Here is a 26,908-nt window from a genome sequence, read left to right on the forward strand (position 1 = left end):
GCACAAGATCAATGAGATATGATTTCACACTTCAGATTGCCAAAGTCTAAAAACTCTATGCCAAGTATGTTTGTGAACTTAGAGTGAGATAGAAGTACTTACACACTCCTGGTGGAAATGTACTGCCTTGAGAAGGAGATTGGCAGGGTATATTTTTGAAGATATATACATCCTACAACCCAAGCATTTATTTGTGCACAGTCAGATCTGTTCATTGCTAGAGTGTCTTTATTAAGTTAAAAATGGGAAACAACTCTGCTTTCCATGAACAATGGTAATAAATAAATTGTGTTATCTCGATGCACTGGAACTCCGTTTAGCAGTGTTTGATGTCTGTACTAATGTCAGTAAATCTCAAAAATATAAAGTACGTATGCTCGAATAATTACCTCTGGATAGAGAGAAAGGTGCATAAAATGGATAAGCAGTACTTAAAATAGAGAGCTTCAAATCTATATGTAATTTTCAGTTTCTTTAAAAAATATGGAGATAATATGATAAAATTGACCATTTGTTAAAGGTAAGTAATAGATAAACTGTTTTTCTGCGTATTTGGAATAGTTCAGAATTTATAATCTTTGCTTTGGTTTGTCCCTAATCTCTATCCCGGGCTTTTATATTTATGAATTGGAGGAAGAGGGTGGTATTAGTTGGGACAGGTAGAGCTACCTTACTGATTTTGATTACCTATAAAATTGTTCAAAGAACAGTGTTGCAAAAACCTCAAAAAGTAAGAAGCAACCACACCTAATGCATGTCTTCATTCAGCTACTCAGCAGTGTCCACCTCCACTTCTGAAGTATTCAGGCATTGTCCTTTCATATCTATTGTTGATATTCAGTAAATAATGGAAAGAGAGCCCAAGTCGAATTAGTTAAGTTATAAACTGATTTTATGGTTTTTTCCTTTTGTTATTGTCTTTATCTGATCCCTAATCTCAAATTGAAATATGAATCACTTGTTCTGATAGAGGGGTCCTCTGGGGTTCTTCATGAAACCTGGTTTTGTCACTAATAATGTTGCCATAGACTAGTTTTTTCATCTTTTTGAGTCCATTTCTTCATTAGTAAATGGGGTGATCATTCAGGTTTCTGCCAACCCTAGTATGATAAAATTCCATTTTAGAAACTGCTGAAAATTTAATACACTCAATTGTTAATTGACAGTATAGTTAACTTTTAAGCGAATCTCAAGAAATAGTAATAAACAATTTGTTTTTTTCCAGTTGTTTCCAGTTGTGTGCAGGGCAAAGGTGAAACTTATTTTGAGGGCTTCTGAAATGATTATGGGTCATGTGTTGTTTTTAAATGATGGTAGAATTTTCTGTTGCTCAGGAGAAAAAGACTAATAATGTGTCACATATTTGTAATTTGTGCATATAAAGCATAGAATTCTACCTATGTGTTACAGAAAAGTACATGAATGTGATCTACTTCATATAATTTTTTTTTAAATTTAAATTTTAGTTAACATGCAATGCAGTATTGGTTTCAGGAGTAGAATTCAGTGATTCATCACTTACAACACCCAGTGCTCATCACAAGTGCCTTCAGAATTTATAGACTACTTTCCAGTCATAATTTTTTTTTTTTTTTGAGTAAGCTCTATGCCCAACATGGGGCTTGACCTCATGACCCCAAGATCAAGAGTCATGCTCTGCCAACTGAGGCACCCCTAGTCATCATCTTTTAACTTCTGTCCTTGTCTTCTGGTGTTTTTTCAAGGGTAGTTGGCAATACAGAGATAACATCAATCTAAGATACAAGCTAGAAAGTGGTAGATTGCAGTACAAGCTATATTCATTATGAGAAGCAGAAAAAATAGTTTTGTGCAGTTAGGATTATCAATATTTTTCCACTGTAGGAAGTATTTTATGTCCTAGAGAGAGAGAAAGATTTAGATTTAACCATTTCTTTTGCAGACTGATTTGGTGTATGCAATAGTGTTTCCTTGCTGATTTTTCTGTGCCATTTTGACTTTTACATATAGGAAAATAACGTTTAATGATTTTTCAGAGGCACAAATCAAAAATTTTTAATTCTGTAAAATACTAATTTTGTTAATAGACTTTTTGCAATGTCCTTGGTGAACATCATACTCCTGCTATAAAATGTGGCATAAATATAGAAGAGAAAGAGAGTTCTGGTGTGCCTACTTCTGAAAATCAAGAACAAGAATTGCAAGATTATAGATATGAAGTTCAAGGTAATAAAATCTTACAGTCTTTTTTCTTTTTTCTTAAATATTTATTTGTTTGTTTTGTGAGATAGAGTGCAAGCAGGGGAGGGGCAGAGAGAGGGAGAGAGAATCTTAAACAGGTTCCACACTCATTGTGGAGCCGACCCAGGGCTCGATCTCACAGCCATGAGATCATGACCTAAGCCAAAACCTAGAGTCGGACACTTAACCAACTGAGCCACTCAGGTGCCCCTTCCCACATTATTTTCTTAAGTCAGTTAATGTGATGAACTTTCACTTTTAATCATAATTCAGTCATTTAGTATCTTTTGGGATTCATGAAATCTTATTTTTATTTATGTAATGCAGTAATTGTGATATAAAGAGAATCAAAGATGTCCACAAGTTTGCTTGTGAAATGAAATTATTATAATTGTTTATTTATCATCTAGACTTTCAAGAAAATATGCAAACTCTTCTCACCAAAGTAACAGAAGAATACAACAAACTCTTGGTACTTCAAACACGATTAAGTAAGGTCTGTGAAATGGAAAATGTATTATGTTTTCATTTATTGTGTCACATGCTGTTTTGTAAGCTTCTTCATCAACTAAGCATTTCTAAAATAAGTGAACATGAAAAATATGAAGGAAAAGTTACATATTCATAGTATCAATGAGCTAACGGAATATCTGCAAGTTGAATACTATTTACCCCATTTGAGAGTTTTGGAAATCCTGATAAAGTAAGATGTATATAAAATGTCAGATTGTAAACTTGGTGAAGCAGTTGTATTTAGTTTTCTATATAGCAGTTTTAAAGTAGTGGGTCTGTTTTAGAGAAAAATGGAATTAGTATAGTTGTTTAGAACATAGCTAATTAGTTTCACACAGTGTTAGATATGTCAAATTTCTTTCAAGTAGTTGTTTTAGAAATGTATGCAAGAGAATATATATGGCATAGTGTAATTTATTAACTGTATCAGAAAAATAAATAGCATATATTGGCAAAGATAAGTGTTATGATCTTCATGTTGTAGAAAAAATCCAGAAGGATCTCTATGTCTGTTTATTTGGGGTACTTTTGATGTCATTCTACTTAACTGGGCAGATTTGAAAGATTTAACTGACACGCAGCGAAAGTTCTATTGCTTATGAGGGATGCTTTGCTAAGAAAATTAGATGCAGATGTGGTTTGGTAACACTGTGTAATCATGGTCTGACATCAACCGGACCTCAGGATCACTTGACAATTCTTGTTCTTCTTTCTCTTCCCCTCCCTCTTTCTTGCCTTCTGTCTTCCTCTGTTTCTCTTTTCCCCTTTCCATCATTCCTTTTCTCTTTCTCTTCCTCTGCAAGTATATAAACTATCCTGCCTTTTCTAAAACCTGTAAACCTACTCCACTGTCTTACAGATAACTATGTAGGAGGGCAGGTGGATAGATAAAAGTCCTTATTTAACTCTACATTTCCCTACAATAATTACTTTTCTTTCTACTTCCCTTCATAGCCAAGATGTTGATCCCTATTCAAAATCATCATACCATTTTCTTACCAGTACTCTTAGCAGTTTGGATTTTTTTGTTTTTTTACTGCCCTTATCCTGCCTCCAGGGATCCTTCTTCTCTAGTCATACTTGGGTTTCTGAGGGCTGCTTAGAAAATTAGATGCAAATGTGGTTTGGTGACACTACGTCATCATGGTCTGACATCAGCCAGACCCTCAGGATCACTTCACAGTTCTTTTATGTGGTACTTTACCTTCTCACAATCCCTTCAGTGGATGTTTCTCAGCTTTACAACTTTCCTCAAGTCATATAGTCTACTTCTGGTCCCCCTTTGTATTTGGCCTTATCTCCTATTTCTCTACAAATACCAGAGCTATCAATTATAAATTATCTCAGCCTGCTACCTTTAGACCATATGTATTTCTTTAAATCTCTGAATGCCCTAATTAATTTTCCTTCTCAGAAGTTATTCCTTTCCATAACCAAGGTTATTTTATTTCCTGTGACTTTGTTAATATCCCTTTCTACCTCTTCCAAGATTGATAACATGTCCCTTCCCTCTCTTCTGTGATTTCAGCTCCTTTGCTTGTGTTTTTCTCTGTTTCTGTCCTTTCCCCTCGCACATTCCTCACGTCTCTATTTAGAACATAACCGGTCCTCAATGCCACATCTTCCTTTGTGGTTCTCTTTCTCCTTCATGGTCACATTGTTTGAAAGAAAGAATAGACTATAGCGGGAACTTCCCCATCTGCTCCCCTCTCCTCCCCATTGTAAACAAGCTTCCAACTTGCACTTCACTAAGCTTTCTTTGATCAAAGTCAGTGGTGAATCCTTAACTGTCAGATTTCCTTTCTGTTTTCTTACCTTCCTTGTTTTCTTTCTTTTAAAAGTATGTTGCTTTTCTTCATGGCAATACACAGTTGAAACTATTAAATAGTGTAGGAGGGCTTATAGTAAGCAAGTAATCCACAGTGATGGATTTGTGAGTCAGTGAATGATGTGTCACTTTGCCTCTTTCTTTTTAGGGCACTGAGTAGGGAACAGTTTGGTTTGATGAGAGAAACACCTCCCTTCCCCAGTACCAGAATGTGGGAGGCTTACTTTGGAACACAGATACCCACCCTAACTTCTTTAGTTCTCCCCAGAAAAAAAATTAAAAAGTGAAATTCACATGTTAACCCAGTAAGGTAGCTCTCACCACAAAGGCATCCAGAGGTTGGTTGAGATCAGTCTCAGCACTGCAGTACATCACTGTCTAACCTGTTAGCTTCATCTTCTAACCCTCCTCCTCCTCATTTTAGCCATACTGAAATACTCCCAGAGTTTCCCAAATGTACCCTGATCTTTCACACCTTGGCCTTTATTGAATGCTGGTTTTTTTCTGCCTGACACTGCCATCAAACTCCAGTCTGCTTGGTGTGTTCTTCCAGTTGGTTCAGATGTTATTTCCTTTGTGTCCTCTTTACCTGTCTTCCTAGACTTAGGCATTTCTTCCTCCATTCTGTTGGCCTTTGGTTACTGCATTTACCTTTTTCTGTTAATTATAATAATAAGAAAAATAATAAATGCAAGTTTGTACAAAGAACTATGGCAACAGGGAAAAGGGGGGAGGTAATGATCTATTTAAAATAATTCCTAGATTCTAAACCCTTCAGAATCAGGGAGTCTTGTCTTTATTTTTATTTCTTCTTAATGTGGTCCTTGGTTGGAGCACATGGTAGAGGTTTAATAAGTGCTGAATGAATTAAGTGAAGAGATATATTTGGAAAAGTAGGCTGGAAACTGAAGAATTTACCTGATGGTCTTTATTTTCTTTGGGAAATTAAGAGGCAAGGTCTTCTGTTGAAGTTGTACTAGGGGTTAGGCACGGGGTAGAGGACTTGATAAGAATAGTAACCAGTAAAGTAGCCTTCGTGGGAAATAGTTTTATCCTGTGGCTCACCTGCTTTTTGTGGTATTATTTGTTTATCTAGCCGAGCAAGTCCAAACTCTTTCTCCTTGCTTTTAAGGTGCTTTGTAGTCTAAATCTATCTTATTTACATAGCCATCTTCCCCATCCTTATCCAAATTAAACCCCTCTTTACAAGATAGTTTTCTTTACTAGTTATAGCATTAGGCTGTTCATTCACAAATGGCTCATACTTTTTTTTCAGTATAACCTTTCTGATCATTGCCCAAAATGACTGAGGCCTGAATCAAGTTTGACTTACTCTATAACTACTCACACACGTCATTCTTTCTTCTCTGTTATTGTCCTTATAGTCAATTATAGTTTAGTGCTTCTCTAGTTACTTAATTTTATTTCCCCAACTAGTTGATACATTCTGTAAGGGCAGATACACATTTTTTTTTTTTTTTTTTTTACTGATGTTATCTTAGTCTGTCTTGTCACAGTGCTAGCCATGTAGTAGATGATTATTAAGTATTCTATGAATAACTAAATTAAGACACCTAAGCATCTGACAAATTGCTGCCTAATTATAATAGTTAAGGAAATAACTTGAGGTTCATCTGTTTTCATTATTTTCCTTCCTTTTGTGTAAAGAACCATACCATTTGTCAATTACTTGGATGTACATAGGTTATATCCAGAGATTCATGAAGTTACATTACCAAGTTTTGATAAACATAAAATTTACAGTGTATGAGTTGAAATTCCAAAGACCAAGTCATATTACAAATACTGTATGAGTTATATACCAAAATTCTGTGCAGCTTCTGTTTTTGTATTAAAATGAACTTCTTTCTGGGTATGAAAGAACAGTACACTTACTAATATAATTGTAGTGCTGTGAAGGGAATGTGAATCACTGTCAGAAGAAAGCGTGGAATAACGTAGAAGCAAAAATATTTATATAAGAGTATTAAAATTCTAAGTGATTTCAAAAACATTTTCAATGTAAAGCTGCTTTAATATAACTTCAAAATGCTAGATCGTATATTTATGTCACTCCTTTTCTGTTCTTTTCAATAGATACATGGACAGGAGACAGATGATGTGAAGCTTGAGGTTGCAGAAGGAGGTCTACCAAAAGAGGAAACAGAGTTTTTATCAGCCTCTCAGATGACCAATTTTCATGACATTGGTAAATTTTGATTATATGCCACAGTGTAGTATTTTTATACCAAATATTTAATCATTTGATTTTTTTTTTTTTTTTTTAACTTTTGAGAGAGAGAGCACAAGTAGGGGAGGAGCAGGAGAGAGAGGTAGAGGATCTGAAGCAGGGGCTCTGCCCTGACAGTAGCATGCCCAATGCCAGGCTCAAACTCATGGTCATGACCTGAGCCAAAGTCAGATGCTCAGGTGACTGAGCCACCCAGTGCCCTAATCATTTGATTTTCTTACTTTACAATTTGAGATAACCTCGTGACCTTGGGCATTTCAGTATAATCTCTCTGGTCTCAGTTTTCTCATTCTTAAAGTGGAAGATTTGGACTATTGCTGTCTTTGATCCCTTCTCACTTCTTACTCTGTGATTCTAAATTGTTTCCAGTTTAAAGACATAAAGTTGGTAGATTTAGGGGTACTACAGACATGAAGATTAAAGAAATGATCTTGAATTGCACAATTCATTTTGTTTGTTTTCTTGAGTCAAATTGAGTTTAAATTGAAACTTGAGTTATCACTAGTAAAAAAAACATTATTTTTTCAAAGAAGAATGAATATCTCCACACACAAAAAAGTGATTGTGGTATTTCACTAAGAAATTTCTGTTGAAGTGTTTATTTTCTTCTCTTCATATAACTTAGATGTCAGTCATAAAAGCAAGTTATCTGCTCTGCAAGATTCTGAAAAAATTAGGCAACTGGAAGGACAAGTTCAAGAATTAGAAAACTTCATCTCCTCTTTGCAGCAACAATTGAAAGAAACTGAAGAAAACTATGGGGCAGAGATCCATTGTTTGCAGGAAAGGCTTCAAGCTGTCAGTGAGTCTACAGTTCAGCCAAGGTATCTGTCTACTTATAATTTCATTCAACAGCATTTGTAGAGTAGTAATAGTCATAACATGATTGTTTTCCAGAAGAAAATGTGACTTAAGGAAAATTGGATGAAAGAGATGGGGATGTAGCATTATCAAGAAATAAGAATAAGAGATAATTCGTTGTAATGTGTGAAATATTATAAACTGAAGACATTATAGGGATTTTACTTAAACCTTATTTTATAAAAATGCTGGTTGTTGTTAATTTGCTGAGAGAGTGCGCATATATTTGTTATCATATGCCTGGTCTTTACTACCTTGATGTGGGACATACCCAAGAAATATAAGATAGGATCATTCTAGTCATGATTGGACTTTCTCCACTTTGTTGTCTAATATTCAGATTCACCATGTCCAGAACTCTGGATCTTCCCCTTGAAATTTGTTCCTTCAGCAGCCATCTCTATCTGAGGTTACTCTTCTTTCTCTCATACCTCACTTCCAGTCTATCAAAAGGAGGTATTCTGCCTCCAAAATACATCTAAACTGGACCACTTCTCACTAGCCCCCTGCTGCCTACCATTGTCATGTCTCACGTGGATTACTGCAACAACTGATCTCTCTCCTTCTACCCTAACTCTTCCCTAAAGTCTGTCCTCAGCACATTTCCACAACTAGATTTAAGACATGGATCAGATCACGTTAGTCCAGTGCTCTTCTGTCCTTACAGTGCCTTACTAGGTCCTACATGATGGTTCCCTGTTACCACTTTGACTTTATCTCCTGTTGACTCACCCACCGGTCACTATTCTCATGCCGCACATTCTTCTTGAGATCTCAGACCATCAGTATGCTCCTGCTTTAGAATGATCTTTCTCCAGATATTTACATGCCCAACACAGTACCTCCTTTGGGTCTTTATGCAGATATAATGTTCTTATGATGTCTATTCTGATTACCCCCATTTAAATTAAAATTGTTCTTTAGAACTCTGTACGCTAATTTCCTGCGTCATTTCTTTCTATATTACTTAACATTATCTGTTATATATATATATATAAAGGTATGTATGTATAAGATGAAAACCAAGTTTATATATATTTACAGGGGAGTTTGATTTTATTTGTTTTGTTTAGTGTCTTTCTTTTATGAAAGACTTCAAGCTTTGTAAGGGTGGGGATTTTTGCCCATTTGAGTCATTGATGTGTCCCAGACCGTGTAATTATTCCCTCTGCTAGTAGGTGCTCAGTAAATATCTGTTAAATGAATGAATGAACAGTTCATAATTTAGTTGGGGAGTGTGCTATAATATTTAGCTCTGTGCAATGTTCAGAGATTTCATCTAACTTTGGCTGGCTCTGCTCTTCTAGGACTGTCTTCATAGGCACTTACTAATGGGACCTCAAGACAAAAAAACATTTCTTTCCTTGAGACAAGATATTGAATGTCCACACTTTTGGGGAAGCAGTCTGTTCCTCCTTCTTTTATTCAGGGTCTGTTTGTAGGCTTTGGAATCATTTGCCCAGCCTGGCACAGCCTTCTAAAGCTCCCATTTCATTTGAGATCATTAGCTCTTAAACTTGACCATGCATCAGAAACACTGGAGGCTTTTGAATACTTAAAATTAGATTACTGGACTATACATTTGGAGAGTCAGACTTAACAGCTTTGAGATAGACCATGGACATGTGTATTTGTAACAAAATAATTCTGATACAGAAAGTCCATGAATTGACGTTTGGAAACCACCACTCTAGGTTTTCTGATATGAAAGAAAATAAGTAGATAGCAAGAACTCTCTAATAATCAGCTATAGTATTTCATATAGCCTTCCTTTCTCTCTAGTGATGCTTTCTCTCTAAAGTGTGAAGAAAAGGGAGTCTTTTGGAAATGTAGACTTATTTGCTGTTACTACAGTTGGGCTTTTGTCAGCTCACCACCCTCTCTCAGAGTTTCTAGAATATTCAGTGGAAGTGTGTTGACAGTACCTTTCAGCTTAAAACCATTAGTTTTCTCCCACTCCCCAAAACAGAGGTTACTAAGGACCATGTTCACTCCTGCTAATAGTGATGAGTCAAAGTTATTTCTTGTAAATGTCATCACATTTTTGGATACAACTATGATGCTTTTTGAATTAAAGTAGATTTGAACTTGTTTAAAAAAATAATTGAGTCGTTCATTTAACATGTATTTGGAGATGTTGTATACTAGGAGCCTCTTAGGGATATAGTATAGGATTGGAATGACTAGAGTCAGATCTTCATTTGACACCTGATTTAATCTTTTACTGGCTATACAATTTTTGGCAGATTATTTTAACATGTCTTAGTAATATGAGGGACAATAAAACTACCATTAAGAGTGTGAGGATTAAATGAAACAATCTGGGATGGGCCTTAGCTAGATGCCATGGAAGGAGCTATAGATGTATTTAAGTGGCCTTTTCCCTCAAGTGACTTCAGTCTAATCATTGAAATAATACTTATTCACAAAATAATTTTTAAGAAGTAGTGGTTAAGGAATATAACATGGTGATAACAACCAAAGTGCTGGAATTTAAACCCATGTCTGTGTGGCATCTTTTACTGCACATTTTTATGATAATTGCTTATTGGAGTGGTTCCAGAGGAAAAGGAAATGAAGGGATGACTATGAGATGTTGGGATAGAAGGAGGAATGTTGAGAACAAAGTAAAGGGGAAAAACAAAGATGACACTGTGTTGTATGAGCTAGAGAATATGGAGAATAATGATACATTAATATAAAATAGAGAAATTAGGCTGGTGGAGAGTTAGCTTAATATTAAGAGGGGAGCAGTGAGTTTGGTTTTAGCCAGACTATATTTTGAATTTGGGATGAACACTTTCAAATGCTATAAAGCCATAGAATGAAATTGTGGACTAAGTAGAATTTTTTTATTAGAATTTGGGTCTTAATAGACCCAAAGTAATCAGGAGGGCTTCTCAGCTATGAAAAAAAGAATCAAAATATGGAGCCAAGGATCAGAATAGTGTGTGCAAGAAGCAGTAAGGAAACAGACAGAATTGTGAGACAGAAGAACCAGGAAAGGACAGAGAAGAAAGACAGGGGAGATGAGTTTTTACAATCATTTATCATGAACAAAGAACACAAATAGGCAGTTCACAGCCGAAGAAACTTATATGGCCAATGGAAGCTGAAGGATATGTAATCTCAAAAACAAAAACAGAAATGTTCTAACAAAGTTTTAAAACTTGGAGTTGCTGAAGTTTTGAATAAATACTTACATGATAACTGTTGTGGAAGTAAAATTAATGTAACTTTTTGGAATGTGGCATTATATTAAATTTTTAAATATTTATAAGATTTATAATACAGAAAGTCCATAGATGTTATGAGGATTGATATTGTACCATTATTTGTAATAGTGAACATTTAGAAACAACCAAATGTTTATCAGTAGTGGGTTAGTTATATAAGTCAGGAAATGGGATGATGATAACTTTTATCTGGCCAGTTTGGGACAGAATGAAAGAAGAGGATAGGAGAAATAAAGGAGGAGTTGGGCAAAAGGGGAGTGGAATAAAGAAGGCAGTGTGGATGCACATTAAAAGTGAAGTGAGAAATTGTATTAGCTGAAACAAAATTATAATTTGCCCCTTTAATCTTTATCCCATGGTTGCTAAATATTAATCTCACTTTATTTTTATGACCCAAGTTAAGCATTTTAAGAAAAAAAATTTTTTTTTACAAAATAATGATTGTAAAACAATTCAGAATAAAGACGCGAATGCCAAAAGATACATGAATAGATTAAAAACAAAAAAAAAATGTAGAAGTGGTTGTATAAATTAAGAACCTTCTTTTTGCTGCCTCTGCTCCCCAGTTCCACTAGAGATAATCATTGTTACTTTTGATGTCTATTCATCCAGATTTTTTTCTGTTTGTGTGTATAAATAGTTTTTTAATAAAAATGAGCTTTTATGGGCTTTTACTCAGTAATAGCATAGATAACTTTTAGAAAATGTCTCTACCTGTAAATAGCTCCATGTCATATATTTGTAGTACACTTCTTAAAATGGCATAAAATTCAGTGGTGATGTGTTGAAGTTCTCTGTCATTGAAGTGTGTTACTTTAATTTTAATTGGAAAAATCAATCAACAATACAGTTTGAGTTACAGTACTTATAACTCTATGCATGCTATAAATTTGGACTAACAGTAAAACTCATACACAACTCTTAATTCGTTCACTGTCTTTTATTCATGTTTAGTTTCTCCAGTGATTCAATGGTAATTACTGAATCTGATGTCCAGAAAACAGTATACCCTGGAAGTTGTCTTAACCAGAACATTGATGGTACAATAGAGGTATTATATTTTTAAACTGTTGTGTGCACTGATACTGTTTCTCTGTCATTTTTATGTCTGTAGTAAAACCGTTGTTAAGAAGTAAGCATAATAAATAAGAGGATAACACATGTAAAAGACCCAGAAGAATATATAAGCAAAAAAATTTAATGTATTTTCATAGCATAGGAATAACACAAAGTTAAAATTGAGAGTTTTTTCCCCCTAAATATGTTCTGGTTTAAAATTTGTCTTGTTTTGTGTGACATGGGCTATGTAACAAATTAGTTTCATACCCTTGCCGACAACTTTTTGTCCCACTATGGGAAGTTGAGTCAGACTATCTCTAGAATAGTGTTTAGGGATCCCCAAAATTCAAGATGCTATGGCTCGGACAATAGTTGAGGCTTCCTTGAGCACATGCCATATGATGTATAAAAGCCCCTCATCTTTTACAGTGTCGGCCAGCTAGCTAAATCACATTCTGTCTCTCCTCAACATTGTATATATTACCAATTTGTGGCCATTTTTCTGAAACTTATAACTACAAAACCCTGGTCTTCATTCAGTGGATTTTTAATTCTTGACTCATATAGAAAACAAAGATCATTGCTTTCTCTTGTTTTGGAAACAGAGGAGAGATGTTGGCTACATATCTTGTTTGTACCATACTCCTCCTATATGGAATATCTATTTGAATGCCATTCAGGTAATTGGTAAACAAATACTTTCATGCTGAAAATATGTTTACATTTTAAAAAACTGTTTATAGTTTTTTTCTAGTTACAAAAGTAGTTTGTATTTGTGGGGAAATTGATACTATTAATAAACATCAAGAAAAAAATAAAATTTGCTTATAATTTCATAAGCAAAGATAGCCACTGTTAGCATTACTTAAAATTAGATACATATCTTAATTATATTTAAGAAGTATCTTTAGCCTACTGTAGAACTATGTTAGTAAGTGTAAATATGTAAATATATTTCTGACTTTGCATCTTTAAGTTCACAATACTAAGTAGGTTATTTAGAATTCTACACTAGAATTATTCACCAGAATTATCATTTTTAATTAAGAGCAGAACTGAAATTTACTTATTAAAACTCAGTTTTCTAAGAAACATTGATCTTTTGAGGATATTTGAGCGTAGAAGTTTAAAAATAAGTGATGTATGATTAGTGTAAACAAGTCTGTTACATTTTGCTTTTTAATTTAGTTTTCTGATGAATTTGGAGTGAAAAAGGAAACAAATATGGTTACATTGCTGGAAAAACAGTACCAGGAACGATTAGAAGAAGAAGTAGCTAAGGTAAGTTTATAGTTTGTCAGATTATTTTGATTTATATTCCTTTTGAGCCTTCAGAAAACATAGATTTTATTGATAGTAATGACCTTTTTTTTCAAGTTTTATTTATTTAAGTAATCTCTACACCCACCATGGGGCGCAAACTCATGACCCCAAGATCAAGAGTCTCGTGCTGCACCGACTGAGCCAGGCACCCCTGCACTTTTTGTTACAAGTTTTGTACATAGGTTATCTTTAAATTGTCAGTTACTGGTATCAACCACAATTGCCTTTCAATGGAATATTCTGTGAACTTTTCCTTTAGAAAAATATTTTCTTCTTGATGTGGAATAGTAATCAGAAACTTCTCAGAATGCCCAAACAAGTCTTTATAAATTTGTTACCTGGGAGTAGTACCTTGTGATGGAGTTTGGCCTTCCTTTAAAGGTAGGGGATATGGTAGGAAATGAGAAAGAAGGTGGTTTGTCTTTTATATATTTTCTTTGCCTATCTCTTCCTTGAGAAGTGACGGTGATGTTTGTGACTGTAGATACTCTTAGCTGTGCTATGCCCAGAGCCATTCTTTTAAATTCTTGAATACCAAGCATATCACCTAATCTACCATTATGATTCCATTTCTTTTGTCTTTGTATTCCCTTTCAGAATGCATATATCTGGGGTGCCTAGGTGGCTCAGTCAGTTAAGTTGACTGACTCAATTTTGATCATGATCTCAGTCATGATCTCGTGGTTCATGGGTTCAAGCTCTGCATCAGGCTCTGTGCTGACAGAGTGGAGCCTGCTTGTGATTCTCTTTTCTCTCTGCCCCTCTCCTTTTCTCTCTCTCTCTGTCTCCCACGTGTGTGCGCACACACTCCTTTCTCAAATAAATAAACTTTAAAAAAAATAATAAAATGGATATACCTGATTGGGTTCTTATATTGGAACAGTTGAATTCTGACTTTTTCTGCTTTTTAATATTTCAACTGTTTCAATATAACAATCCCAGTGGATATATGCATTTTAAAAGAGGAGAATTGATCGATTATACAGGAAATGCATAAGGAGTTAGGTTAAACATAAATTAGAAGAGGAACATAAATTAGAAGAGGAAGTCAGCACTCAAGGAAATATGTGGGCCATATGGACTTAATCACTTCTGTGTCTGAATTGAATGTTTAGTTCCTGGAGATCAAAGTAAAAAGCGAGTCACCATTGCTTATATAGCTCTCATTATCTAGTTCTTTAGAGAAATGCAGATTTTCTCTTGCACTTAGCTCTTAGAAAAATTTCTCAAGTGGAATGTTATAGCAGGGCATCATAGCAATTAAGAGCATGAGGTTTGGTATAGGATATACCATGTTTTAAATTCTTGTTTTTCGGGCTTACTTCTTGTTTTCGGGTTTCCTTATGATCTTAGGAAAGTTACTTGACTTCTGAGTCTATTTCCTCTGTTAAAAGAGGGAAAAATAGGGGGCGCCTGGGTGGCTCAGTCTGTTGAGCGTCCGACTTCAGCTCAGGTCATGATCTCACAGCTTGTGAGTTCAAGCCCCACGTCGGGCTCTGTGCTGACAGGTCAGAGCCTGGAACCTGCTTCATATTCTGGGTCTCCCTCTCTCTCTCTGCCCCTCTCCTGCTTATGTTGTGTCTCTCAAAGGTAAATAAAGATAAAAAAAAAAATTTTAAAAGAAGGAAAAATAGGAATAAGTAATTTTTATAAGGATTCAGTGACCTAATATAAATATAAATCACCTACCAGATGATAGACTCATAAATGAAACTTTTAAAGTGATCATATTATTACTCTGGTAATGATGATGATAGAAGTATGTCTTGTAAAGCATCATTCATCTTAAGCAGATAACAAGAGCACCAAAATGTAAGTCATTGAAAACCGTTTTGAAGACGTCCAGGGTACAATGGTCCAAGGGATAACATTTGATGGCCCAGCTTGATCCTAGAATAATGTAGATTGTTGACATGAGCCACCAGTACTGATGGGATTATGCTGTATACTGTACTCTTTAGGTGGGACTGTTGGAAAAAGATTGAGAACCATTGCTTCAAAAACACAGGGTATATAGGAAGCCCAATAGGGGTAGTGATTCCCAATATAGATCACATTAGATTCAACCTGTGATTTGTATACCTACTACTGAAAATAGACATTTATTTGCATTTCATTGCCAGGCAGTATTCCAAGTGTTCGGGTATAGCAGAGGTAAAAAAAATGAAGTGTTTGCTCCCATAGACCTTACATTCTATCTAGTTGGTGCAGAAAGATGGTGGTAAATACCATGAAAAAAAAAAACAGACCTGGGTAATAGAACTGTTAGGAAATTCCATGGGGAGTTGAGATGGTGTTATTTATATAGGGTTATCACAGAAGACCTCACTTTTAGAGTGATAGTAGAAAAAAAACCTGAAGGAAGTGAGAGAGTAAATCATGAAGGTAATGGATTGAATATCTTTTGAGAAAGTGGAATGCAAGAGAAAAAGTCAAGAATTACACCAGTGAATGTTTCAAAGAGGTGGCCAAGAAGAATGGTAGGAGTGTGAAGGCCACTTGCCCAACTGCCAGCTCTGCTGAGTGAGAGGACAGTTTTAGTCCTGCCACCCCACAGTCAGGGGACCTATTTGGTGAAATATTATTTATCTTCTTAGCAAATGTGACTGGGTACAGGAGGAAGAAGAAATAAAGGAAAAGGGGCAAGGGCTGGGGGAAAATATTACTCTAGGTTATTTGACATAAGCAGCTGGAAGAATGGAGTTGCTATTAGGTGTCAGAAAAGACTGCAAGAGAGTAGTTTTTGGATAGGAAAGATAGACTTGAGATTTTAGCTTAAGAATTCAGACCCATTAGGGTGCTGGGTGGCTCAGTCAGTTGAGCGTCCAACTTTGGTTCAGGCCGTGATCTCGTGGTTTGTGAGTTTGAGCCCTGCATTGGACTTGCTGCTGTCGGCATGGAGTCTGCTTCAGATTCTCTGGCCCCCTCTCTCTGCCCCTCCCCTGCTTGTACACTAAAAAAAAAAAACAAAAAAACCATTAAATGCAAACACTTACTAAATGTTTAAAAATAAATATTGAAGAAGTGGTTGGATATACATATCTAGAGTTCAGAAAATAGGTTAAGACTAGACATGAAAATAGGGTGGTAAATAGGGCGACGTTTTTCAAACTGTGAGTTGCAACTCGTTTTTGAAGCGTGAAATCCTGGTTTTGGACCAGGATTTTAAAATACTGGGAAAGTTCAATTATATAAATACACACAAAATGTATGTGTGCTTTGGGTCACAACATAAAATGTTTTTATTGTTGTGTGTGTGTTTACCATGGTTGCAGTGAAAAAATTTGAAAAACAATTAATGTAGTAGTGTAGACAGAGCAGAGGTCTGGGGGCTGAGCCTGGATAACACCAATGTTTAGAGATCAGAGAAATGAGGAGGAATAAAGAAGATAGAGAAAAAGCAGTAAATTAAATATGGGAAAAACAAAAGTAAAAATATATCAAGAAGAGAATTTATTAAACTGTGTCAAATGTTTTTGATACATCACGAATGATTAGAACTGCAAATTAATTATTGGATTTTACAATGTGAAATCATTGGTGAGTTTCACAGGAACACATTTGATGGGGTGGTGCAGACAAACTGATTAGATTGGATCTGAGAGAGTGAAGGGGAAGAATAAAGAGATGAAATTTAGAGTTTTACTTGAAAGAGGAACAGAGAAATACAGTGGTATCTCAAGGGTAATGTAGAGAGTCAAGCAGCAGATTTTTGTTGTTGGTAATTTGTTTCTGTTTAAGAAGAAAGATGTCAGGGGCGCCTGGGTGGCGCAGTCGGTTAAGCGTCCGACTTCAGCCAGGTCACGATCTCGCGGTCCGTGAGTTCGAGCCCCGCGTCGGGCTCTGGGCTGATGGCTCAGAGCCTGGAGCCTGTTTCCGATTCTGTGTCTCCCTCTCTCTCTGCCCCTCCCCCATTCATGCTCTGTCTCTCTCTGTCGCAAAAATAAATAAACGTTGAAAAAAAAATTAAAAAAAAAAAAGAAAGATGTCATATTTCTTTGTTAATAATTATTGAGGAGAGAAGGAAAAAAATTCGCTAAGGAGAGAGAGAGAGACAGTTGTTGGAGCAGTGTCCCTGATTAGAGGAGAGAAGGTCCAATGCCCTGGAGGGTTGCCATTAGATAGGAGCATGGCGATTTAATCCATGATAACAAGAAAGAAGGCAGAGAATATTTGGTTCATCAGGATGTTTTCAGATACGGTATTTGGAGCCTGTGGAAGTTCTCTTCTGATTGCTTCTGTTTTCTCACTAAAAAGGAAGCAAGGTCAGCACCTGAGAATGAGAAAGGAAGGGAAGACATTGAAGCTTTAAGGAGAGAGGGCTTTCTAGGAGAAGGAAAAGACCAGGGAAATTGAGTAGAATTGCCCGGTATCCTGAAGGACTCAATCAAGTGTAGTAGTTATGAATTTAAAATAACACTGTTCAGCTTGGTTGGATTTTTTTTCCTCCTCATCTAAGTTTAGCTTACACAGGCACAGAGTAGGCAGTTCCCTGTAATCACAGGTGGAATTTGGTTAGATGGTATAGTGAAATGGAAAGGAGAGAATAACAAGGTAGTTGAGTCCTTAGTTGAGTTTTTTAGTTTCCAGACCATACCATTCTTTTAATTATTTCTGTTACTCATTTCTGATCTAAAGAAAGTGATTCTTATTGTACAAATTTTTCAAAATTTCAGAATCTTCTTTTGTGACTTAACATATGGTCAGATTTTTGTTGTTTGTCATTATCTTTACCGAGGTATAATTTACATACCATGAAATTCACAGGTTCCAACTGCAAAATTTGGTGAGTTTTAACAGATGTATGAAACCAACGGCATAATCAAGATATAAGACATATCCATGACCCCTAAAGTTTCTTCATGTTCCTTTGTAGACAGTCTCCTTTTTATATTGCTTGATTCTGTTTGCTAATATTTTGTCCAGAATATTTATGTCTGTATTCATGAGGGGCATCATCCATAGTTTTATTTTCTTGTAATGTCTTTGTTTGGCTATGGTATCAGGTCAATGCTGGCCTTGTAAAGTGTTAAAATATATTCTCACTTCTATTTTCTGGAAGAATTTATGTAGAATTGAGGGGCGCCTGGGTGGCGCAGTTGGTTAAGCGTCCGACTTCAGCCAGGTCACGATCTCGCGGTCTGTGAGTTCGAGCCCCGCGTCGGGCTCTGGGTTGATGGCTCAGAGCCTGGAGCCTGTTTCCGATTCTGTGTCTCCCTCTCTCTCTGCCCCTCCCCCGTTCATGCTCTGTCTCTCTCTGTCCCAAAAATAAATAAACGTTGAAAAAAAAATTAAAAAAAAAAAAAAAAAGAATTTATGTAGAATTGATACTATTTTATTCTTAAATATGGTATAGAATTTGTTAGTGAAACTAACGGGGCCTGGAGTTTTGTTGAAGATTTTATTAAATTATGAATCTGATTTCTTTAGTAGATTTTGTTTTACTCAAGCAATCTGTTTCTTTAGAGTGAGCTTTGTTAATGTCACTCAGGGCATTGCTCCATTTCATCTATGCTGTTGAATTTACGTTGGTGAAGTTGTTTATAGTATTCCTTTATCACTTAATGTCTGCTTTCTCACTTTTTTCTTTGTCATTCTGTCTAGAAGTTAATTGTATTGATGTTTTCAAGGGTCCAGCTTTTGGGTTTTTTAAAAACTTTTTGTTTTATTTTCATTGATTGCTTTTCTTTATTTTTTACTTGTTTCTGCTTGCTTTGGGTTTAAGTTGCTTTCTTTTTCTGGTTTCCTAAAAGACCTTTCTTCTTTTCAAATATATTCATTTAATGCTATAAGTTTCCCTTTAAGCACTCCTTTAAGCTGTGTTCTACACATTTTCATTCAGTCTGAATATTTGATTTATTTTGTCACCTCCCCTTTGATTCATGGGTTACTCAGAAATGTGTTGTTTAGATTTTCACATTTAGGGGTTTTCAGATATCTTCCTGTTGTTAATTAATTCATTGTATAATTTTTAATTTCTTTGTGGTCAGACATACTTTGTATGATTTCAGTTTATTTAAATTTATTGCCTTAAATATGTTCTGGTTGAATGCTGCATGCATACTTGAAAAGAATGAGTATTCTGCTGCTCAGACTTTAAGTTTTCCTCTCGTATTACTACCTTCAGCCTGAAAAATTTACTGTAGCATTTCTTTCTGAGCAAATCTGCTGGCAACAAATTTGACATACAACATATTGTATGTCATCTAATTTTGAATTATATATTGAATATTTTGAATATTGTGTAGATGCTGAGTCTTAGGATGTTCTGGAAAGTGTGAAAAAAAAATGCTTTTTAAATAGACAACCCATTTAGGTTCAGGCCACAAGTTCTTTCTCACCTTCCCCATACAGATTTCTTCTTCAAGTTTTGACTCCCTCTGCAATTTGCCTGCTTTTGTTTACTTCTCAGAGTTTTCTGGTAGTTGCTTTTGTGTTTTGTTCAGTTTTCAATTGTAATCAATGGGGGAGAGAGGCTGTAGTGGGTTTAATTTATGCTAATTGGAATTACAAGTCTCGGTCTTAGGTATTTTTATTTCACAATTTAGATAGAATTATTGCTTTATACCCGTCAGTGTTAGGTTACCCACATATTTACAAAAAGAAATTTTAATGCTCTCATCCTTTCTGCATCTTATGCCTTCCTTCTAGCATCATTTTCTGCTTTTTGAGGGACATCCTTTAGAAGTTGTTTTATGGATCATCTGTTTATTGGGAATAAACTCTGTTTTTATTTGTTTTTATTTCATGTTATTTTGCTTTCATTCCTGAAAGATGATTTTGTTGAACATTCAAATCTGGGTTGATGTTTTTTTTTGTCAGAACTTTAAAGATAACATTTCATTATTTTCTGACTCCTTCTTGTTTCTACTGAGAAAGTCCTTGTCATTTTAATTGTTGTTCCCCATAGGTAATACATCTTTTTTCTCTGGAAACTTTAGGAATTATTTGTTCTTGGTCTTCTCTTTATTTGTCCTTCCAAAATTCGTTGGTCTTGACTCTTAGGAGTAGTACCTTTGGTATTCTGACCTGTTACTTCATGAAATAGTTTATTTCTGTTAGTCTCTAATATATGCTTCTAGAACAATAATTAGATGTTGGTTGAATATTCTCGTTCTATCCTTCACTCTGCTTCTCTTTCATATTTTTAATATTTTTAATCTTTTTGTCTTTGTTGCATTCTTAGTATTGAGAGACAAAGAGACAAGCAGGTCAGGTTCAAGACAGGAAATTAAAGTAAAAGCTAGTCTTGAGATCTTGACCACAAGTTAGAGAAGATTGAAGGTATGAGAATCTCTCCATATTACTTTCTGTAGGATTTCTTTTAGTTTAAAACCATTTTGAGTGGTAACTTGCTTTTTAAATTCCTGTTGGTTTTTATAAATCTGATCCTTTTCATTTACTTTATTTCTTTAGGTCATTGTGTCAATGAGTATAGCATTTGCTCAACAAACTGAACTGTCTAGAATATCTGGGGAAAAAGAGGATACTACATCATCAAAACAAGCACATGCTTTCTATCAGCAAGAAGGTTATTTAAATGAAACGAAATCATCACAGGGTCAAGCTTTTGAAGAAATGGACATGAAATTTAAAGAAGAATTTAAACCACTTAGTAAGGAGTTAGGAGAAAATGGAAAGGAAGTTCTGTTATCAACCGATGGTAATCTCGATGATACACTACAATCGGAAGACCATGAACTGACTATTTCAGAAGAAATGTTCTCCAAAGATAAAACATTTATAGTCAGAGAATCTGTAAGTATATTTCCTTGTATAAAAATTTGTGACTTCCTTCACTATAAAAATATTAGCAGTAATATTCCTTAATGGGGAAGGAAAGTATCAGATCCAATCTTGACTTAGGGATTTGCATTTTGAATGTGTTTTATTACTTGTAAAGTATATGAATAAATGATTTACTATTTTATTAAATAAAATAAGTCTGGCTCATAATATTTTTGTTTATGTTAGACATATATGCATGGTAAAATCTCATTGTAAATTATATGTACATTAATTTTGTTTCAGTCAGTTTAAGATTAATTATCCTACAATATGTCTGAATAAAAGGTTTGCTTCATTTAATGTGATAACATCACATGGAAGTAGCTTCCTGTTTAAGAAGATAATTTAAAGCATTGTACTCTGTAAATACTATTTCTCTTCTTCTATACTTACTCATTAATGGAGGATCTTTTCTGTGTCTGTACTACAACTGCCTGTGCCTTTAATGGAAAGAAAGAAATCCTTTTTTTTAATTATCTAAATTAAATTTTTTTATTAATGTTCAGGATAGGTTATATCGTGTTTAGAGGCATACTGAAATAAAATTGTCAACTTCTTTATGAAGTACAAAACTGAGATACTTGTGAAAACCTCTTTAATGTACCAGCAGCTGTTCAAGGCAGAGTGCTTCAGGAACTGAAGTACTCATAGAAATTCATTAAGGAGTTGATTTCTAATGAGTATGAGAAAGTGGAACATAAAGCTTTTATTTCCAAATAAAAATTATTGAAGTTTGTTTCTTATAGATTGTTATATATTCTTATATGTTATATTGTTGTCTATAGTACTGTGGTGACCACTGCATAATATAAATTAGGTAAAATTTTTCATGTTTTATAAATTTAATTTTAAATTACAAGTATTCCATTTATATTATCTCCCCATCATAAATGTCAAGAGGGATAAGGGACCTACAGCTTCATTAAGAGCAGAAGGCATTTTGAGGATTTTTATTCTTTATTCTTCTCCCTTAGATTGCATTTAAACTACCTGACAAATAGCTATTTTGCTTTTGGAGAATAACATGTGTAATGGTAATAAACTTCACACTGATTTAGAATTATAATTAAGACAGATATCTTTTTTAAATTTATGTTTTAGTTAAATAATGGGAATAAAAATTAGGCCCTTTAGTAGTGGAATTGCTTTTATATTAAAATATTGATGCTGACAGATTGCCACAAAATGTTTTATGATTGCCTTTTTTTTCCCTACCTTTTTAGATTCATGATGAAATTTTGGTATCAAGTATGGATGCTTCTAGACAACTAATGTTAAATGAAGAACAGTTGGAAGATATGAGGCAGGAACTTGTGCGACAATACCAAGAACATCAACAGGCGACAGAACTGTTACGGCAGGCACACATGCGCCAGATGGAGAGACAGCGAGAAGACCAGGAACAGCTACAAGAAGAGATTAAGAGACTGAATAGACAATTAGCCCAGGTATGAGACTTAGCATCTCTTTTCTCCCCAATTAAAATAACAGTATTCTTTAGATAGCCTTTATTTAAAAAGTCAAAACTATTGCCAAGATCTGAATAAAAACAAGTGTTTAACATTAAGAACTGACTCCATCAGCACAACAGCCTTAGATCTTGTTAGGAACACCTGACTCAACCTTGGAGTGCATTGGGTCTGTGCCATTTTATTTATGTGCCTTTTTAGGCATTGGAAAAGTGGCTACAAGGCTGTTTGTATATTTGTTTTTAATCATTCCATTGATCATACACGCAAAAGCATGGTGATAGTATTCTGTGACAGAAATTCTTTGTGCTGAGGTGCAGTTGATACTCCGTTTTCCCATATTCATTTATAGTTTTGTGAGTCCACCAATTAGCATTTCCAAGGTTTACCTTTATCTTTAATCTGTCTTTTTAATCATGAATGGAAATCTGAAGTAGTATGTTTCTGGGACTTTCTCCAGGGAAACATCTCTTCTTGATTTGAGAAATGCAAATTTATATAACGTTCTCATCCCTTTTTCTGACTCCTTGGCATTTGGGAGCTGGATTCTTATCAATTGCTGTATATAGTATACTCACAAAATCATTACAGAAAAGCAAGAAATATTTTTACAAAAGTTCCTATAAAAACAAATTTATTCCATTTATTTTGAAAACTTAAGAGATAAAAAACAGAGAAAACTTAAAGCATGTTCTTTCCGATATAGAATAGGAAAATTGGCAGTTGAACATAAAACATCATTTGAAAAAATTGATTTTGCTTTTCTTCATCGCATTTTGTGAATTTAAATTTCTGAATTTTCAATGCAAAATTGGCATATGAATATACTATTAATTGAGCTTCACAAATTCCTGAATATTCTAGCCCTAGTTTTTTATTTTAACTTTCAAATTTTGCATTGAACTTTATATACGCTTTTAACCCCTAATCATGGGATGTGACTCATGTAGAAAGTGCCTTCTCTTGGTCCCTGGGTTAAAAGAAATCTGCTTGTTATTTCTGCTTTTTTCTTCTATCGCAAACAATATTCTCTCATGACCTTTTTTCTTATTTAGAGATCCTCAATAGATAATGAAAACCTGGTTTCAGAGAGAGAAAGGGTGCTTTTAGAGGAGCTGGAAGCACTAAAGCAGCTGTCTCTAGCGGGAAGAGAGAAGCTGTGTTGTGAGCTGCGCAACAGCAGTACGCAAACACAGGTAGTATGGACTCGGGCCCACCTAGGGTCCAGGGGTCAACATGCAGGAGGATCTGTTTGTCTTTGTTGTCCGTGGGAAATATATTTTTTATGGGTGTGGAGCTTAACAGATTTGTGATTGTTTACATGCCAGGTAGGTGGAGTCAAGATTCTTTACGTTCCATTTACGGTAATTTGAATCAGACATTGCTGTAGCAGCAGCTGTTGCTTCACCACGGAGCAGCCTAACAAACTGGATGTCACACTACAGCATGCGTTAGCCTGAACCCAGTGAAACTTTTTTCATCTGTGTATTAGGCTGCCTTAGCTTTTTTGATAATGCTAATCTCTTAATAAAATGTAGTTAAATATTATTTCAGAGATTATCTATTTTGCACACAGAGGTTTCTGTTTCACTTTATAGCACTTTAGAAGAATGACATGGTGTTTCCAAGATGACAGGTTTTCTTTCTCTTTTGTCCTCTCTACCTTTACACAACCTTAAACAGAACGGAAATGAAAACCAGGAGGAAGTTGAGGAACAGGCATTTAAAGAAAAGGAGTTAGACAGAAAACCTGAAGATGTGCTTCCTGATATTCTGACCAATGAAAGGTATACAGAATGTGTATTTTTTCAGTACAGAGGGAATTAAAATAGTTGTTTCAGTGTGATAAACTTTATTTGTCCTTGTTTTGATCTTGTACATTTGTTTTGTCCATTTTACTCTGTGTGTAAAGAATTACCAACCTTTGATAGGCAAATTTTTAAAAATATTTTTTATATAAAGTAATTTTTGATTCGATACTAGTCATGTACTTATCTCAGTAAATGGTAAGGCATTATTTGGTTACTGAACCTTTCTTGATTAATTTTATTCTGCTCATATGCTATTTTTTATCCTTAAAAACACAATTGTACATGTGTGTATTTCTTCACTGTATGGACGTACATTCAATATAAGCCACCTCCCTTGTTTGTGATGAGAAAAAAATTAAGTGTGATAGTCTACAGTTAGCTTCTTTCATTGATTTATTGCATATCAGATGAGAACTTTCAATCCATATCCCACTTTTGATAGATCCCACTTTTATATCATGAATAAATTAATGATGTAACAAAACTTTCCCTGATTTGATTTTGTAGAGGTTAATATAAAAATGTAAAATATTAAGTAAGAATAGTTACCCCTATGTTAAGAACTGTAGGCATAGTATTTTAAAATTTGTTCTGTTCAAATGAAAATAATTTCTTTAATTTTAAATTAAATTAATATCTACTAACTTAATTTCCTCCTTTTCCAATTTCTGTGACTGTCAACCCTCTGTGTCCTCCTAACCTCCTTCCTCAGCTTGCATGGAGGAATTTGGCCCCTAAGATTTTGGCTTCCCCATTGGATCATCAGTATGGAACACAGTCAGTATGGAACTCAAACAAGAAAGACAGTGTATGAAAATTAGAGTTACCATGGCAATATAAAATAAACAGTTTGTTTATTTTATATTCTTTATCTCTAATTGGTATATTTTTAAAACTATGCAGTATTTAATTTTTAGGAATTTTTGTAGTGAGTGCTAATAAATGAGTATTCATATTTTATCTCTCTTTACCATCATATTAATTTTAATCATTTCTCTGATTTAGAAATATTTTCAAGTTGTCCTAATCCTGATGTGTTTGGGGCTTGAACAAAACTTCAGAAAAAGTTAAATAAAACCCTTGACTTACTGCCTACTAACTAAATTACTTAGAGTTTTATTTTTAATATCCTCACCTCATGTAAGCAGAGAACTTGATATAGGTGCAAAAATAGAACTAGTCTCTTTCACTTGACAAATACTGAAGGAAAACTTGCCCATTTATTACCTTGTCTAAAAATAGTTATGTCATGTGCCGGTGAAAACAGATATCCTTTAACCTGATTGTTGGTGATCTCCCACAGTATGAAGCTGAGATAGAAAACAGTCTTAAAGCAGTGGACCTTTACCATGAAAGTCTCTTATTCTACCTATATGTATTAAATATAAAGTTTGCCACTGTAGTACTCTTAATGATTTAAGCTGTTAGGATAAGAGAATTGTTTAGTTATTCAGAAGATTAATCAGATAATTTTATGAATTACCATTTATGGAAGTATATTTCTTGACATGAAAAGATGTTTATGTTAAGCAAAAAAAGAAAAACCTTACAAAGACACTTTGTCCTGGATAACTCCATTTTTGTTTTTAAAATGTATATATTTATGAGGCAGAGGGGAAATCTAGAAAGAGAGGCATTAAAATGTTAACACTGATTTTTTTGCTGAGATATTTAAGTGGGTGGTTAGCAGTGTTTTCTAATTTTTTGAAAATGAGAGTGTTTGACATCTTTTAAAAAAGAGAGATCCACCATTGATTCCAATTGGTTGAAAATAGGTTCCTTCTACTGGCTGCAATGAATATGGTTTATATAACTGGAGAAATTTCTGTCTCTGTAGCAGATGTAATAAATGATACTTCCTCTGGTGTTGGCAAATAGTGATATTGCACAATAGATCTTGTTAAAAACAGGTCTCTGCCTGTTTTTGTAATTTAATTATCTAGATTATCACCAGTAGGTTGTAGAAATACATTTTTCTGGTGGAATTTTTTAATTACATTTTAAATTATATTGTTTGACACGTAGAAAGATTAAATGTGAAGTATGTATAAGAACAATAAATGGTACTATCAGCTTGCATATGCTTGGATACTACCACAATTTTTAAAACAACTTTTGCATCTCCTTAAAATTTTCTTCTAATTTGGAAACTCTACTACCTTAAAATGTCAGGTGTTTCATTACTTTAAGGTCAGTAAAGTACTGCACATCTGTAAAACACTTCATTTTAAGTGCTATGCATACTATTTTCATAGAGAATATCATGATATTATTCAAGTCAGATATTTTGTGGTACATTTTGTGTGGAACATAAGCACAGTGTTTGCTTCAAAAAGATTAAGCATTTTAATAAATGTTTCTTTCTCTATACAGGTTTGCACTCCAGAAAGCTAATAATAGACTTCTCAAGATCCTCTTAGAAGTTGTAAAGACAACAGCAGCTGTTGAAGAAACAATTGGTCGCCATGTTCTTGGTATTCTAGATAGATCTAGTAAGGTCCAGTCATCTGCCAGCTTGATTTGGAGGTCGGAAGGAGAGGCACCTATAA

General features: G+C 34.5%; 1 protein-coding gene across 8 annotated transcripts in view; it reads left to right on the forward strand.

Moving 5' to 3' along the window:
• The window catches only part of AKAP9 (A-kinase anchoring protein 9), a 153,688-nt gene that overhangs the window by 54,905 nt on the left and 71,875 nt on the right, over positions 1-26,908 (forward strand). For 4 of the 8 annotated variants that reach the window (XM_045052355.1, XM_045052356.1, XM_045052357.1 and 1 more), the window contains 12 exons: positions 2,067-2,205; positions 2,631-2,716; positions 6,659-6,770; positions 7,438-7,636; positions 11,864-11,960; positions 13,157-13,249; positions 20,708-21,049; positions 22,303-22,527; positions 23,604-23,744; positions 24,232-24,335; positions 25,072-25,167; positions 26,733-26,908. The exon at positions 26,733-26,908 is cut by the window's right edge and continues 30 nt beyond it. In XM_045052355.1, the coding sequence (XP_044908290.1) occupies positions 2,067-2,205; positions 2,631-2,716; positions 6,659-6,770; positions 7,438-7,636; positions 11,864-11,960; positions 13,157-13,249; positions 20,708-21,049; positions 22,303-22,527; positions 23,604-23,744; positions 24,232-24,335; positions 25,072-25,167; positions 26,733-26,908 (1,810 nt within the window). The remainder of the gene's footprint in view (positions 1-2,066; positions 2,206-2,630; positions 2,717-6,658; positions 6,771-7,437; positions 7,637-11,863; positions 11,961-13,156; positions 13,250-20,707; positions 21,050-22,302; positions 22,528-23,603; positions 23,745-24,231; positions 24,336-25,071; positions 25,168-26,732) is intronic. The other 4 variants (XM_045052358.1, XM_011280375.4, XM_045052359.1 and 1 more) reach the window with 3 other exon arrangements.

The sequence above is a fragment of the Felis catus genome, chromosome A2, assembly GCF_018350175.1.
Source record: "Felis catus isolate Fca126 chromosome A2, F.catus_Fca126_mat1.0, whole genome shotgun sequence".
Lineage (NCBI taxonomy): Eukaryota > Metazoa > Chordata > Mammalia > Carnivora > Felidae > Felis > Felis catus.